This window comes from Delphinapterus leucas, chromosome X, assembly GCF_059928025.1.
Source record: "Delphinapterus leucas isolate spDelLeu-1000000601 "Yukka" chromosome X, BTC_Dleu_Yukka2, whole genome shotgun sequence".
Taxonomy (NCBI): Eukaryota; Metazoa; Chordata; class Mammalia; order Artiodactyla; family Monodontidae; genus Delphinapterus; species Delphinapterus leucas.
Window position 1 is genome coordinate 120598048 of NC_143150.1, and position 17490 is coordinate 120615537.

Here is a 17490-nt window from a genome sequence, read left to right on the forward strand (position 1 = left end):
TGAATATTATCAAGGCAGACTAGAACTTCAGTAAGTTGCCTGTAAGCCAGTTTTTTTGTTTTGTTTCGCTTTAAGCGGGCATCCCGGTCAATGTTAGAACAATCTGAGCAGCAGATTAGGGCGGCTTCGGGTTTGGAGGAGCTACTGCAGATCACCCACTTCGAGGACTGGAAGCTGTGGAGATGCCGACTGAAGCTCAAAAGTCTCACCAGCGCGGACTCTCGCTCAGCATCCCATCGGTCCACCAGGTTTGCGGCCACTTTCTATGACACTGAGACGCTAAAAGGTAGGTGTGTGCGTGCGGAGGCCAATTCTTCCTCTTTATCAGATAGTAACAAATGCGCCAACTTCTTGTAAAAGTTTGAGTAGGGCGGGCACGTGTCTGGGAGAAAAAAACAAGGGGGTCTTTGGTTTCATAGCTTCAGCGTTAGTGGAGAGTCCTGGTTTCCTGGGTTTACTCCACAGAGAAATATACCCAATATGATTCTGAGATCAAAAGTTCAACACCACATAACACTTCCCAATATGGAAATATATTTAACTCAGAGATGTGAGGGCAAAAGGAACCCAGAAAGCCTGTTCTTAATAGAAAAAAAAATAATTGAGTTTACTTAAAAAATAAAACAACCTGGGTATTCATTAATAAGGAGCATTCTACGGCCATACATACATGGATAAAAACCAGTAGATTAGGTATAGCTTTTTTATGTCTTCAAAATTCTGTGATTTTTTTCAAAGTAAAAATGAAAAGTAGAATTTAAAAGCTGAGTTGGAATAATGCGTATTGGTATTACTAGGAGAATAACGGAGGGGGAAATTCTCTAGACAAAAGAATCCAGACGCTGGAGTAGAAAATAACATGATTTGAAATAAAGAGAATGACTCTTCCGTAGTAAGGTTTGGAGGATCTTTATAAGCAAACTATTGTCTGTATGTACTGTCCTATAATGAAAGACATGCTTGCCAAATTCAGTTGTGCGGCCTCCAATTAGGCATTTAACTTTTTTGATGACGTGTCAAAACAGCACAAGAAACCACCGTGGCACTGATGATTTAGCCTTTTAGATTTGATTAACATATGATTACCTGGTATCGGATTGTAGCTATTACATAATTTAAATTGACTGCTCAGCCAAAATTATTCTTTTCTTTCTCTGTAGAGTTATCTTTATTTTCTTCCGTTTGTAAAAGGACGATGTTGTTGGCTGCGGGGAAGGCTGTGCATAGGTGGGATCAATACCTTAGCAGCACCAGAGTCCGGGAGCGAAGAGGATGCTTGGTGCGCATCTGTATGACTGTGTCTAAATGAGTTGAGATGGTTGGAACCATGGCCTAGAACCCAATTTAGCCAGAGGTCTGAAGCTCTAGTTGTTTCTGTGTGGTGAATTAGCAAGGACTTCATGAAAGTAAAGGGATCAGACCTCATCTGGAGATTCGGGGCCTTAACCAGATTACGTGTTTGAAGGCCTGAGGCAAGCCTGGAGATGCTCTGTGAAGATGGAGATAGAGAAGCATTACCATAAAACCAAGAGGAGGTGATTTTAAAAAGTCATTCATGTCGAAATTGACATTTTCTAAGAAGGAAACCATAAAAAAATTTTTTAAATATTTTTTAAAAACATAAATAATATGGAATTTGCCAACTCTAAAATGTCTCTTGTTACATGGGGGGTGGGGGCGGAATCATCTAAAGTTACTTAGTAAGTTAGAAGCAGCAAATAATTAAATCGGTGTGGTATCCCAGTTATAATTTGCTATAACTCTCCCTCATGGATTTCAGGGTAATTCCCTGAGGAAGAGCAGTCCTGCTGGGCAGTAGTAATGAAAGTAGAGATATGAAGCCTTTGCTCAGTGTCATTGGTCATAGTTCCACGCAACGTTCTGACTTTGAAAACTTAGTTTTATAAAAAAGAAAATAGAAAGCAACATTTAAATAGCATTTTAAGCAAGGAATGTTTTTATAACTTGATTACTTGTTTTTTCAAGGATTTATGATTAATAATGGTGAATTAAATAGTACCTAACTGGGTAATTTATCTCCCATGTTTACAACCTTCAGACTCTGTATATAAATATTCATAATCAGACATTTTAAACGGTTTCTTGGACTAGTAGATTTTATGATGAAAAAACAGAGTTTAGGTAAATTGTGTAGTATATGCAGTGCTTTTCAGCTAGCCAAACGTATTTTGTGTTTTCAGTGATTGAAGAAAGCAACATATGAGGAAATCTGAGATTAATGGGCGGAAAAGGAAGAAGGCTGTGGAAAAGATGTTTTAAGAGAATAATTTAGAGACTAGCGTCAGATCTGCAACAATAATGTTTTATCTGTACCCTCCAGATAGAAGTTCTCTCTATCCTTTCTGGTAGAAACACGTTCACATATATGGGAATTCAGAATCTGGGCAGAGACCATTTACAAATTTTTGAAGATGGGGTAAAAATGGAGAAGAGTTTATCTATCACTGTGTAACACATTACCCCAAAACTTAGCTGCTTCAGACAACATTTTTTATCGCACAGTTTCGGTGGGTCAGAATTGCAGACATAGCCTCAATTGGTATCTCTCCTTCAGGGTCTCTCCGGAGGCTGCAGTCAAGGTGTCAACTTGGGTCACGGGCAGCATCCCAAGGTTCAGTTGGGGTCGGATGTGCCTCCAAGTTCACTCAGAGGTTGTTGGCAGGATTCAGTTCCAGACAGGCTGTTGGACTGAGGGTCCCAGCTCCACACTGGCGGTTAGGTAGAGGCCACCCTCAGTTCCCTGCCACGTGGGCCTTTCCAACATGATGGCTTGCTTCATCCAAGCCTGCAAGCTGAGAAGGCAAAAGAGTGCCAGCGAGAGTTGGTGATTGCCAGCAAGATGGAAATCAGTCTTTGTTAACCTAATCGTGGCAGTACCATCCCATCACTCTTGCTGTATTCTCTTCATAACATTCGGGTCACTAGGTCCAGCCCACAAGCAGAGGAGGGGGTTATACAGGGTGTGAACACCAGGAGGTGGGCGTGACGGAGGGTCAGATTAGAAGCTGCCAACCACTAAGGGTTTTCACCACTCCCCTCCACCCCAGTGTATAATCAACTCTACAATTCCATGGCAAACTAAAAGAAAGTCTTTAAATATTGTCTTTATCATAATATTGAATCATTTCCCAAAACCGTCCATAGAAAGGCTATGCAGCATTAAGTATCATAGCATCAAAATCTAATTTAAAAAAATAAACTTTGAGAGAAAGGCGAGTATGTTTTACAAGAATGTATGTAATCTTTTTTGATTCCCCGAGGCTTGTTTCTTTTTCTTGTTTCCCACAAATTAGCTAGAATGGCCAGAATATTGCTCCTTTCATCAAAATGAAGCAGCTTGGGCTTCCCTGGTGGCGCAGTGGTTAGGAGTCCGCCTGCCAATGCAGGGGACACGGGTTTGAGCCCTGGTCCGGGAGGATCCCACGTGCCGCGGAGCAGTTAAGCCTGTGCGCCACAACTACTGAGCCTGCGCTCTGGAGCCTGTGAGCCACAACTACTGAGCCCGCGTGCCACAACTACTGAAGCCCGTGTGCCTAGAGCCCGAGCTCCGCAACAAGAGAGGCCAACATGGTGAGAGGCCCACGCACCGCAACGAAGAGCAGTCCCCGCTCAACGCAACTAGAGAAAGCCCGCACGCAGCAATGAAGACCCAACGCAGCCAGAAATAAATAAATAAATAAATTTATTTTTAAGAAAAATGAACCAGCTTATTTCATCATTTGATAGAAACATCAGTATCGGGCATTTGCAAATAAGAACACTCTGACTTGAGGAAAGATTAGCTCCACTTAAGTTTTTTTTTTTTTTTTTTTTTGCAGTACGCGGGCCTCTCACTGTTGTGGCCTCTCCCGTTGCAGAGCACAGGCTCCGGATGCGCAGGCTCGGCGGCCGTGGCTCACGGGCCTAGCCGCTCTGTGGCATGTGGGATCTTCCCGGACCGGGGCACGAACCCGTGTCCCCTGCATCGGCAGGCGGACTCTCAACCACTGTGCCACCAGGGAAGCCCCCACTTAACTTTTCATTCATGTGTTTGCCGTATATAGTTAGTTAAGCAACCAATAGAAAGGTATTTCTTTTTTTTAATTTTATTTTTTATTTTTTTGGCTGCACTGCGTGGCTTGTGGGATCTTAAGTTCCCCGACCAGGGATTGAACCCGCACCCTCGGCAGTGAAAGCATGGAGCCCTAACCACTGGACCGCCAGGGAATTCCCGAAACGTATTTCTTAATGGTGCTAAAACCTGCCCACACCTGGCTTCAAGGAGAAGAAATGCCATCCAGCTGTGTCCTGTAAATTGCTTAATAAATAATGCTTACATGTCATTGCTTTATGTGCCTCCATTTACTTCCTTATTAGCAGGCTTCTCCAGATGTACCCAATGTAGTCATATCCAGAACATGGTGTTCATCACCAACGGAAAGTAGAATTAGAGTCTACGAAGGGATCGTATAAATGGGAAGGAACGCAGATTTTGGTTGTAAATTTTCTGCAGACAATCCTTGGTTAAAGGACTGACCCCAAATACCCGTCTAGTGAAATCACCAAGCGCTGCCCGTGTGAGAATGACGGTGTTGAGTGTAACCCTGGCACACGTGGGCATGTCAGGGCCCTTTGTTCCACTGGCCCAACGAGCTGCCTCTCCGCAGTTATAGATGAGGAATGGCAAAGGACGCAGTGCAGCCCTCGAGAGACGTGCGTGGAGGTGGCCGGAGAGCTGGGGAGAAGCACTGACACGTTCTTCAAGCCCCCCTGCGTGAACGTGTTCCGGTGTGGCGGCTGCTGCAATGAAGAGAGCCTCGTCTGTGTCAACACCAGCACCTCGTACGTTTCCAAACAGGTATGAGGACATCAGCCCTCTCCGGAGCCCTGACGCTGATAGTGTCAACAGCTACAGCTCAGCTGATTGCCAAGCGCTGTCTCAATGCTTTATGTGTGTCATCTCATTGAACCCTGAGATAAGCTAAATGGGTAGCTTATCATCTTTCTTTATAGATGAGGAAATGGAGGCTCAAAGAGGTAGCTTGTGGCAGAGCTGGGATTCAAATCCAGGTTGACTCCAAAGCCTGGACCCTTGTCATTTGCTGTCTCTCTGATGCTATAATGTCAAGGATCAGAAAATCATATGGAAGTTACTAGAACAGACGTTTAAAGGAAGGAAGATAGCCCCACTGACTTGTGTATTCATTAGGTTCCGTGTTGTTCGAATGGAGTGATTGAGAAGAGTTCAGTGAAGGGTGGGGGAAGGAGAAAGGGCTGGTGAAGTACCCAGAGCTGGCAGAAAGGGAGAACTGTTCCCACCCTTAGACTGAAGAGGCAAGAGGATGGAGCGGTTATGGGAACCGAGAGAGGAAATGGAGAAGCGGGCTGCAGGACTGGCTGGAGGAGGGGCAGCCCCTGCCAGCCCTTAGCCCGGCAAGTGGGTGGGGGGCAAGAGGGCCTATGGATGCATTCCATGGAGGTCAGCATCCTGGGATACAGCCCAGTGGGGAAGGAAGGAAAGAGGATGGCGTCTCCGGAGGCGCAGATGGAAAATACCTAGCACAAAAGACCTTTGAAAATAATCCTCCAGTCCCCATGAAAGAAATAATTCTTCCCTCTCCATCTTATAAAATTCCTTTTGCTCAGTAGATAAGTTTTTGATTCTGTCGCTACCATATTGTTGGGAAATGTAATAAACGTGGCATAGAAGAGCAGTAATAACAAACTTAGCAAAACATTAAAAAGCTGTAAGTCAAACTACATTCCTTTTGGTTCTGTGTCGCAAATTCCTCACGCATATTGGTATATTCATTTAATTGTCACATTTGCCTCTACAATCTAGCCTCATGATTGTGAAAAGAGGTAGCACAATAAAATTAGCCATGCACTGAATATACCCATGTTAGGTAATTATCTTAATTGGATGGAAAGAATGGAATCCTGATTTGTTTGATACTAGGTTAACTTATCCTTAATTTTCCCCCCTACTTAAAATATCCCTTAAACTGAAGTTTCTTTTTCTAAATTCTTTTAGAGAATCTTGGAACTTGTAAAAATTCTGACCTCTGCTGTTTGACAGTCAGGGGAAAAAATGACATAAGTATGGCTAAGCATCAACTGTGAGTGGAAACAAAGCTTGCATAACGTAAGAGACTTTAGTTCATGACCGTGTTATACCCTAGAGTATAGCTGAAAAATTTCGCAAGAAGATGAAGTTCATGCAAAATAAACACTCTTAAAAACACCCGCTTACTTAGACTCATGGAAGTGCCATTACATATAAAAAGGTCAGGCTAAACACAACTTTAATGGATTGCTTGCACTTAACAATGGATAATTGAGTATTTTGACTGCTGTCCTCAACAAATGAGTAGTTTTAAAGAATGTGCTTAAGTGTAAATGTATAGCAGTTTTTCTTTCCAAATATGCATATTTGAACATTGTAATAGTGGTTTTTTTTTAAAGAAAAACTACCTCTCATCCCAAAGTTATGGACTGTTCAGTGAAATACATCTTAGAAACTAAGTGAATAAAATGAAGACTCTATGTAGTAAGGACTACATGGAATGCTGATTGAATGGACAGAGCATTAAAATCAAGTTGAAATGCATCCATACATCAGAGAGCCTCTCTAGAAACAAAGCAACTGATATTCTCAGCAAGTAAATTTTACTTGTGGAGATCCCATCTTGCTTCCTCTGGTCACAGCAATGTCATTGCAAAAAGTAATAAGGCATATTCTTAAGAATATCCCCTCTAGCTCTAGAGTAGACTGCCTGGGTTCAAATCCCCACTCTTCCGATCAATAGTTATATGGCCTTAGGCAAGTTATATAACCTCTCTGTAATCTGTTTCTTCCCCTGTAGAGTTGGAGGGGGGTAATTTAAAAAACCCTCCCTATAATGTTGTTACAAAGGTAAATGAATTAATATAAAAGTGTTTACAGCAGGGGCTAGCATATAGAAGCATAGAATGATATTCATGTTACCTATCATTGTTTGGGCTTGATGGTCTTGTATCAGTCAGTTATTACTATATAATGCTGCATAATAAACACCCTAAAACTTAGTGGCTTCAAACAATGATGGCTTTTTCTCATTCATATATCTGAGATTCCTTTAGTGTAGAGTGGGCTCAGTTGGGCTTGGTGGCAAGGTGCAGGTTGAGTCCAGGTGTGGTCCCTGTGTCTCGTATCCCTTAGACCAGCAAGCCTGCCAGATCATGCTCTTCACATGGCTAGAGCAGATGCATGCACGCACAGTTCAAGTCTGTGCTTGTGTCATGTCTGCTAATGTCCTGTCAACCAAAGCAAGTCACATGGCCAAGTCCAAAGTCAAGGAACAGAAAACTATATTCCTCCAATGGAGATGGCATGGGAAGAGATAAGTAAATGGTTTTGAACAGTAATCTGTTCACCATGGTTGCAAAGAAACTTCATAGCTATAATTTCATTTAATCCTTACAGTTCACACTCAGACTTAAAGCAAGAGCAGGGAACATTTTACAAGGTTACCATTTTACAAGGTCACCATTTTACAAGCGTTCTAGGGACACCAAAAATTTCAGAGATTTGAGAAAACTTAAATACTTGATAAAGGTGGTTAAGGCCCTGGTCTTCTGACACCCAGCCCAGAATTCTTTCCTTCATGCCAGCCCTTAGCCTTATTAGTTCTGTTTTTTTTTTTTTAATTTTATTGAAGTATAGCTGATTTACAATGTTGTGTTAATTTCGGTTGTACAGCAAAGTGACTCAGTTATACACATATATATTCTTCTTCATATTCTTTTCCATTATGGTTTATTACAGGTCATTGAATATAGTTCCCTGTGCTATACAGTAAGACCTTGTTGTTTATCCATCCTATATATAATAGTTTGCATATTAGCTCTATTTTTTTTAACATCTTTATTGGAGTATAATTGATTTACAGTGGTGTGTTAGTTTCTGCTTTATAACAAAGTGAATCAGTTATACATATACATATGTTCCCATATCTCTTCCCTCGTGCGTCTCCCTCCCTCCCACCCTCCCTCTCCCACCCCTCTAGGTGGTCACAAAGCACCGAGCTGATCTCCCTGTGCTATGCGGCTGCTTCCCACTAGCTATCTACCTTACGTTTGGTAGTGTATTCTTAATGGACGACTTTGCTAAAGTCATTACCGTAAGGGACAAAGGCAAAAATGCAGACTGTAGAAATTATTCTTATTTTTTAAAATATGTATTATAGTTCTCTTTCTCTGCTCTAGCTCTTTGAGATATCAGTACCTTTGACATCAGTACCTGAATTAGTGCCTGTTAAAGTTGCCAACCATACAGGTTGTAAGTGCTTGCCAGCAGCTCCCCGCCATCCGTACTCGATTATTAGAAGATCCATCCAGATCCCCGAAGAAGATCGGTAAGCATTTCTTACACTTCTTTATGCTTGTTCTTGCCTTGGCTAAAGCTGTGTGTGGAGCATAGTTCATGAATTACAGAGTCATCGCTCTCTCTTCAAGCTCTTTGTCTTTTAGGTTCTAACACAGATCTACGGGTAATAACTGTTTGGCAAGTATATTTTTTATGAGGTGTTACATGTATATTGCAGTAGGATCAGAAAGTTCAGTGGTTTTGAACTCAGCACGTCAAGCTGTGGGCACGTTTGTTCTTAATAAGCACAACTACGTGCATCTGATTCTGGTAGTTTCTTAAGCCTTCCTCTTAAGTTGACCAAATGGGAAATATTATTTTAAATGAAAAATGACTTAAATTTAATTTGACTATACATTTTGTGAGTATTTTGTGATTCTTTATGAGACAAATTATGACACCCTCAAGTGTTCTGAAATCAACGATAATCATTGATTTGGGGAAAAAGAATTCACTACAGAGAAACAAAGGGCAAATCACAACTCTTGAATAAAAATACAAAGTAATTAAGTTGGATACTTAGATCTTGCACAAGTAAAGGAGTAAACGCACTGTGTGAGTGCCAAGTAGAAAAGAAAGCTCGTAATAAAGGAACATTTATCCTCAAGATTTTCCTGCTGTCCTGGCCAATGTTCTTATCTCCGTTTTACAGACATAATGCTCAGGAGCTATGTTAGAACACTATTCACTTGGGATAAATAAGCTCTGTTGACAGCTAATTTACATAGTTTTTAACACCAATCCTCTTAAAAAGATTATACCTTTCCAAAATTACAGTTTGGTTTCCAAACGTTTCCACAGAGAATATTTGTAATTACAGAATTACTATCTAATAACATGCTGTTCATAAATATGAATTAAGCTCCTTAAAAATCTTCACGGTTCTCCACTCAGAAATGTATTCAACGTTTCTTTAAAAATGTCCCAAAGGTATGACTACTCTCGAAAGCTTTAAAATCTGATTTATTGTTTTCTCCTCCTAGCTGTTCCCATTCCAAGAAACTCTGTCCTATTGACATGCTCTGGGACAGCAACAAATGTAAATGTGTTTTACAGGAGGAGAATCCACTCGCCGGAATGGAAGGTAATCATAGCAGTGGTGAAATGATAATAGTAATAATAATAATAACAACAATAGCAGCTAGTATTTATTGACCAAGCGATCTTGTAAGCCTTTTATATGTATCAACTCATTTAATCCTACCAATAATCCTATAATGTATGATTAGTATCCCTTTTTTTTTTTTTACAATTACAAAATGGACACACCAAAATGTCTAGTAACTTTCTAGACACACAGCTAAGAGTGGTAGAAGCAGTGAGATTCCAGAGACCTCTGTGCTATAATTATATAGTAAGTCTACCAATGCATCATGCTGCTTTTTAATCTTAAAGACCCAAATGATTAGAGCATCCCAAAACGTTGAATTTGAAAGGGGATGATAAACTTTAATGAAAGCCACTTCAGAATGAAACACGAGTCAACCACATTTTACTGAGTTATTTATATAAAAGTCCTACAGGAATGTAAGGTCATTTTGGACGTGTTGGTTTCTTTCAAATGTGTCATGTGAAAACATGCCAATAATTTGAAAAAAATGGGGAATAAGAGAAGACTTCTTCTGAAACGAGGGCAAAGTAAAAGCAAAACACAGCTGTTGGGCTCAGGGGAGTTGGGAACCAGATGAGCTAGGCTCTCGTCACTGCCCATAACTCACAATGCTCTGATTTTTGATTATGAACATCTGGCTGAAAGTGAATCCAGTTTTTATTGACTTCTGAGAGAACTTGACGTGATTCCACTGTAAAGATAGTAAGGAATCATGCAATTTGAACCTTGCTTGTTTCCAACTATGATCTACAAGCAAGATTAGTAAGGATTAAGCTCTAAGGAATCTGTCCTAGAAACTGTAAATAACAAGCTACTCCCTGTGCTTCAGTCTCTCAGCTTCCAAGTGTTTTCATGAAAGCTCAGCCCAGGGTTTGGGGGAATCTTAAAGTTCATGTAGTTTAAATGCCCATGCAGATCTTTTTTAAAAATTGAAGTATAGTTGACTTACGGTGTTTCAGGTATAGAGCAAAGTGATTCAGTTTTATATATATATTCGTTTTCAGATTATTTTCCATTATAAGTTATTGAATATAGTTCCCTGTGCTATACAGTAAGTCCTTGTTGTTTATCTATTTTATATATAGTAGTGTGTTTATGTTAATCCGAAACTCCTAATTTATCCTCTCCCCCCTTTCCTTTTGGTAACCATAAGTTTGTTTTCTATGTCTGTGAGTCTATTTCTGTTGTGCAAATAAGCTCCTTTGTATCATTTTTTTAGATTCCACATATAAGTGATATCATATGATATTTGTCTTTCTCTGACTTACTTCACTGAGTATGATCATCTCTGGGTCCATCCATGTTGCTGCAAATGGCGTTATTTCATTCTCTTTTTATGACTGAGTAGTATTCCATTGTATACATGTGCCCCATCTTCTTTATCCATTTCTCTGTTGATGGACGTTTAGGTCGCTTCCATGTCCTGCCTATTGTAAGTAGTGCTAACATTGGGGTGCATGTACCTTCTCAAATTAGAGTTTTCGTCTTTTCTGGATATATGCCCAGGAATGGGATTGCTGGGTCATACAGTAACTCTGTAAATGCCCATGCCAGTCTAGAATGTCATGTACATCCTTCCCCCCAAGTCTTCAGCCATCCTCTGCTAGAAAATGCATCAGTCATGGGGAAACTTGACAAACCCACTGAGGCATCCCAGTTACACTGGGCACACTCTTGTTGCTAATAAACTATGTTGAACCTGAATCTGTCTCTCTCTCTGTCTAGAAGAGTGCTGTCCAGTGGAATTACAGTGAGAGTCACATATGCAACTTACATTTTATAGTACTCACATTAAAAAGGTTAAAAGAAACAGATGAAATTAATTTTAATGTTTTACTTAATCTAATATATAAAAAATACTCTCATTTCAACATGCAGGCAATATAAAATTTATCAAGGATATACCCTTCATTCTTTGTGCTAAGTCTTTGAAATCCAGTGTGTATCTTACACTTAGAGCACATCTCAGTTCACACTTGCCATTTCATGCTCATTCTGGCCCGTAGCCAGCATGTTGGACAGCCCAGCTCTAGAGCATCAACTTGTTAGTTCAGCTTTACCCTATAGAACCATGTAAAACCAATCTAATTCTTTCTCCATGTGACCCATTTTTAAACTGTGTTAGAAAGTTATTGTGTGGAATCCAAAAAATGGTACAGATGAACTTATTTACAAAACAGAAATAGAGTCACAAATGTATAAAACAAACTTACGGTTACCAAGGGGGAAGCGGGGGAGGGATAAATTGGGAGATTGGGATTGGCATATACACAGTATTATACATAAAATAGATAACTAATAAGGACCTACTGTGCAGCACAGGGAACTCTACTCAATACTCTGTAATGACCTCTGTGGAAGAAGAATCTAAAAAAGAGTAGATATAGGCATAGGTATAACTGATTCACTTTGCTGTACACCTGAAACTAACACAACATTGTAAATCAACTATTCTCCAATAAAAATTTTTTTAAAAAGAAAGTTATCGTGGAAAGCTCTATACATAGAACTTAAAGGCTGTTCTAATCAAGCTTTTTCTGGTACACAGCTCCTGGGAGAGAGATTTGTACTTTGGAGCTTTACATGCAGGACTGCTTTCAAAGGTGAAGGGTCGGGGGCAGGACTGGGCAGAGGGAGAAGTTGAACCGTGTTGCAGTTGCTGAGAGGCATTAGCCAAGCCTGTGGGGAGCTGAAACTGGGACAGCCCGTGGGGGGGATGCCTCAAATTGAGGCAAAGGGGCTGGGCCCTATGGATTCGTCACTGGATATGGGCTGCCTCAGAGAGGGGATATAACCTTGGGTGAGGCAGCTTCTTTCTGCTGAAGGTAATTCCTGGGGAGGGACTTAGCCGGCGCCCATGTGTGTTGAGGGCGGGAAGAGTAGTGGAGAAAGAGAGGAGTGCTCTGAGCCAGGGAAAAATGAGCGCTCAGGGCTGGAAGTGAAAGACCGCAGCGCGTCAGGCTGCTGGAAGACGGTCAGCATGGTGGGGACGTTACAGGAGGGGGCTGGGTAGATGTGAGAGAGGAAGCTGGAGAGGTTCACAGGGGACCCTTGTAAAGCGTGTCCCAGAGCTTGGATGTGATGCTAAACGCAAAAGGAAACCACTCAACTGGTTTAAGTGGACAGTGACAGCACCAGTTAGAATTTTAACAAAATCAACCGAGTGACAGTGTACAAGAGGATGGGTTGGCCTGGGGCAGGCAAGGAGGAAGGGGACCTTTTAGGAAGTTGTGACGATGATGGAAGTGAGAGGCATGGGGTAGCCTGGATCACTTCTGATCACTTCTCATTTTCATCTCTTGCAGCTCAGTTAATGTGGGCCAAGTTCATGGTCACTTCGCCAGTGGCTTCATCAAAATGATGACATATGTTGAGCTTACTGTTCACTAAATACTTTTTCTTCCCACACACGTGGCTATTAAGCCAGCTGCCTTTTCTACAATAACTTCTCTTCCCTGGATGAGCATATGTGAGTTAGTGAATCCAAGTCCAATTTAATTTCATCTTGTTAGATTCAGGCCATTGCTCTAAAGTGTTTTAAAAAACAAACAAACAAGAAAACTAACAATACCAAAAAAAGAAAAAAAATTAGGGAGTCCTGATTCTGGATTTTAAATTCTTCAAGATACCCACAAAATCAAGAATTTACTTTGAAAAATTCCATCAGTTTATTGATTTAAAATGATAAATGGAACAAGGCTGAGGACCTAACACGTTGGTATCCCATCATCAACTTCCCTAGGATTGAAATTGATACACAATACATGGGGTATCACCCTTAGCTAGTTACCGCTTCACTCAGCTCTCCTACATCCATTCTCTGTCACTTTCAACTTATCTTTAAGGATTGAGGTCAGCCACTGCCAACTACCTTGCTGAAGTTCAGCAAATACCCGGTAGACTGTGTTTCCCTAAACCACGGCTCTAAGAATGGAGTTGGGACAGCCTGAAGTGTTCTAAGTGAATCTCTACTGCCACCTAGTGATCCACGCAAATCTTTTAGGAGCTTCTGTCTAGTCTCGTCTTGCCCCAAAGTGACATCTGGCATCTGCATATGGCTTACAAAGCTTACCTTCTTCCTCTTCACACAATTCAGAATGGAGGATCCTCAGACCTAGCCTTTCAATACCCATTCCACATGAGCCCTCAAAGATCATCAGTCACAGAGCAGTTAAGACTATGAGATTGGATGACATGAGACTGCCATTTTAATATATCATTAATGGCCAGATATTGGCAAGACCATATGCCTTAACCCAATGTCTTGGAATGCTAGATGGGATTCTTCAGAATCTCCACATATCGGCCTGCTTCAGGACCCTTTTATTACAACAAATAAACTCAGCAAATGTTTATCAAGTGCCTATTTTATGCCAGAACGATGAGACCTGATCCCTGTAACCTTTAGGAGTTTTTCATTAACAGAGGAAACAGAGAAATAAACAGACAAATGTAAGCAGTACCAGAAAGGACAGAATGGAAATATGCACAGGGTAGGGCACTTAACTAAATTTGAAGTTGGGAAAGGTATCAGGGGGAAAGGATGACTAGCGAAGGGAACGACAAGGCGAAAAGCATGGGGTTGAGAGACCCTGACATATCACGAGAACTGAAAGTACTATAATTTGGTATGGGGGAGCATAGGATACATGAGAGAGAGACAGAAGATGAGTCTGGGAGGTTAATAGGGTCCAGCTCATGAAGGGTCTCTTATGTCTTGGCGGGGAAATTGACTCTTATTGGGAAAGAGAGAACCTTTTAAGGTAATTAAAGCAGTAGAGCAGGGACTTCCCTGGTGGCGCAGTGCTTAAGAATCCGCCTGCCAATGCAGGGGACACGGGTTTGATTCCTGGTCCGGGAAGATCCTACATGACGCGGAGCAACTAAGCCCGTGCGCCACAACTACTGAGCCTGCGCTTTAGAGCCCACGAGCCACAACTACTGAGCCCTCGTGCCTAGAGCCTGTGCTCCGCAGCAAGAGAAGCCACCACAACGAGAAGCCCGCGCACCACAACGAAGAGTAGCCCCCGCTCACAGCAACTAGAGAAAGCCTGCGTGCAGCAACGAAAGACCCAACACGGCCAAAAATAAATAAATTAAAAAAAATAAAGCAGCAGAGTGACATGATTAGACTTGCATTTGATATTGTGGAGAATGGATTGAAAGGGTAAAACTTGTGGTGAAGTGAATGAGTGCCATCTGCGCAAAAAGTACAAGGTACTGACTTAATTGAGGCAGTGGCAGTGATGATGAAAAAGAATAAGTTCAGGGAGGCAGAACTGGGTGGACATGCTAATTAGATTCAACATGGCGGGTGAGTCAAGAGTGATGGCACCATTCACTAAGTGAGGCACACTGGGAGAGAAGCAGATTTGGGGAAGAAACTCAACACTTAACTTTCCTCCCAGCCTTTCAAGAATGCCAAGGTGACATTGTCAAGTTCTTCCAAAGTTTCTATCTCCTCTGTTTTTTGCAATGAATTTCAACTCGATGATCAGAATTGGACATGGAGTAGTAGTTATCCAGTTGTTTTGTATATTTTCTAGAAGAAATATCGGTCAGCTAAGTGTGTCAAAAACCTCTCATACCCTCCTCTCTCAGCTGATCATGTTTTCCGACAGATGTCTGTGGAATCAAAGTTCATTGTCACTGCTGTATCCTTCATATTAGTATTATGATCTGCGGTGGGGAAATACATCACTGTTTCTACCCATAGCCTGGAAGGTGTGAGGTGTATTTTTTGACCAACACTTTTTCTGTTTAGATCACGCTCATCTCCAGGAGCTGGCTCTCTGCAGTCCACACATGAAGTTTGATGAAGATCGTTGTGAGTGTGTCTGTAAAACGCCATGTCCCAGAGATCTCATCCAGCACCCAGAAAACTGCAGTTGCATTGAGTGCAGAGAAACTCTGGAGAGCTGCTGCCAGAAGCACAAGACATTTCACCCAGACACCTGCAGGTGAATGGCTTTTGCACTTTTGCCTAAATTTGGCCCATTGACATTTAATGTAAATACCATTTCGATTTGGTGGGATTCCTTATTAAGCCAGTTTTACTGTTCAGTGCCAAGCCCCCTTTTTGATAGTAAAACAGAGGTTTGGCAACTACGGAATAAGTATATAGAGTGATGATTGATTGTGAAGTCAAGAAAATCCTGCCTACTGTTGTTGGCTTATGGATCTTGAGCAAAATCTAAAGTTGATGAAATTTCAACAATTATTATTTCAGATCAGCTGACTCTTTAGCTCAATCTCTCTCTCAATATATATCCACATATGTTTGCTTTTTTTCTTTGAGGAAGGGGATGTCATTGGATTTATATAGCAAGAACTTTACTGATGAATAGAACGCTTAGAAGTTAGCAATTGTGCTTTAATAGATTTTGAAACCATGTGGGGTAACCATCCAGGATTTTATATTGACATTTCAAATATGTATCTGGAAAATTTACTTTGAAAACGTAATCAAATCAGATCAGAGTTTTTCCTTGGAATTTAGTCCTTGATTCTGAATTCTCATGTTTATTTTCTTTTGTAACAGCTGTGAGGACAGATGCCCCTTTCACATGAGAACCTGTGCAAATGGAAAACCAGCATGTCCAAAGCATTGCCGCTTTCCAAAGGAGCAAAGGGCCGCCCATGGGCTCCACGATCGAGAAAATCCTTGATTCAGCCTTGATCCCCAGTTCCCCATCCCTGTCGTTTTAAACAGCATGCTGCTTTGCCAAGTTGCTGTCACTGTTCCAGGTGTTAGAAAAAAAATCCGTTTTACATAGTACTATGGTGAATCCAGATGGACCTTCCATTAAACACCAGCTGAGGATTCCCTGGCTCTCTGACAGATGTCTTCTAACTGAAGGTGCTCTGCACACCAAGGAATGGAGAGTGAAAAAGGTTTGATCATCGTGGAATGACAGGTACCATGTGATTAATTACTCAGAGCAGATGAGGCAGTTCGCATAGTCTTCGAGTCCTTTGCTAATTGCAACTCTCTTGTGAATTATTCTGATTCTTTCTTATGCCGATTTTGATTTGTATGATCAGCACTGATTATCTGATTACTGTCCAGCTTGTAGTTTTGAGTTTACCAAACTACTGTCTATTGTTTCACATTTAAGTGTATTTAAAGAAAATAAACACATCATTCAAGCCAGAGAATTTCGTGTGTTATTGAATATGCTACCGCTCTAAATTTTATGCTAAAAAAAATATTTTACAGAGAGAAAGGAATTCAGAAGTGCGAGGTGTGGGAGAGACATGAACACAAGAAAACTAGACTCCACTTTTGGGAAACCGAAAGAATAGGTCTCAGAAGGTTTAAGGTTCTAAACGAGGTTAAATAAATGTGACCCCCAAATCAGCTGGACATCAGTCTTTCCTTTGAGATTCAGTTGACCTTGACTTGACCCCCAGTTGAACTTGACTTGATGGAGGAGAGCCCACTGGTGCCCCTGACATCTTTGCGGCTGTATATTTCTTCCGGCCACCTCCAGCTCCACGTTTCTGCGCTTATTCAACTATCAGTCTTATTCACATCTCAGTTCTCAGGGCCTCATGATTCATCTCTCTTTTCCACAGCTACCCAGGAAGGGAGCACAAGCCTTTTTCCTTTGCTTTTTCGCTCAAATACTCCCACAAATAACTTGTTGATGGTGTAGATTTACTGAAAAGTTTGGTAAAACAGAGGGAATTTAGCAGCTCTAGCAGAACTAAGTTACTTAGCAAATAACTTAAAAATTGATGCTCTCCCAAGCATCTTGCATAGATAGGTAGGTAGGTAGGTAGGTAGATAGATGATAGATACACACATAATCTATTACATTTATTGCACACTTTTGTAAATAGTTATGTTCACGTTATCTCCCCGCTACTCTGTGACCTCTTTGCGATTGGAACTGTGTCCTGATCAAACTTGTGTAACCCGGGTTTCTCAGGCCAGACCATCTGGAGCAGTACAATAATAAGGAGATAA

General features: G+C 41.2%; 1 protein-coding gene across 1 annotated transcript in view; it reads left to right on the forward strand.

The window, feature by feature from the left end:
* Window positions 1-17155, forward strand: part of VEGFD (vascular endothelial growth factor D) — a 36600-nt gene extending 19445 nt beyond the window's left edge. The window contains exons 2-7 of the mRNA XM_022562719.2: window positions 76-286; window positions 4668-4858; window positions 8248-8396; window positions 9391-9491; window positions 15283-15478; window positions 16060-17155. Of these exons, the coding sequence (XP_022418427.1) occupies window positions 76-286; window positions 4668-4858; window positions 8248-8396; window positions 9391-9491; window positions 15283-15478; window positions 16060-16186 (975 nt within the window). The 3' untranslated portion in view covers window positions 16187-17155. The remainder of the gene's footprint in view (window positions 1-75; window positions 287-4667; window positions 4859-8247; window positions 8397-9390; window positions 9492-15282; window positions 15479-16059) is intronic.
* The last annotated feature ends 335 nt before the right edge of the window (window positions 17156-17490 follow it).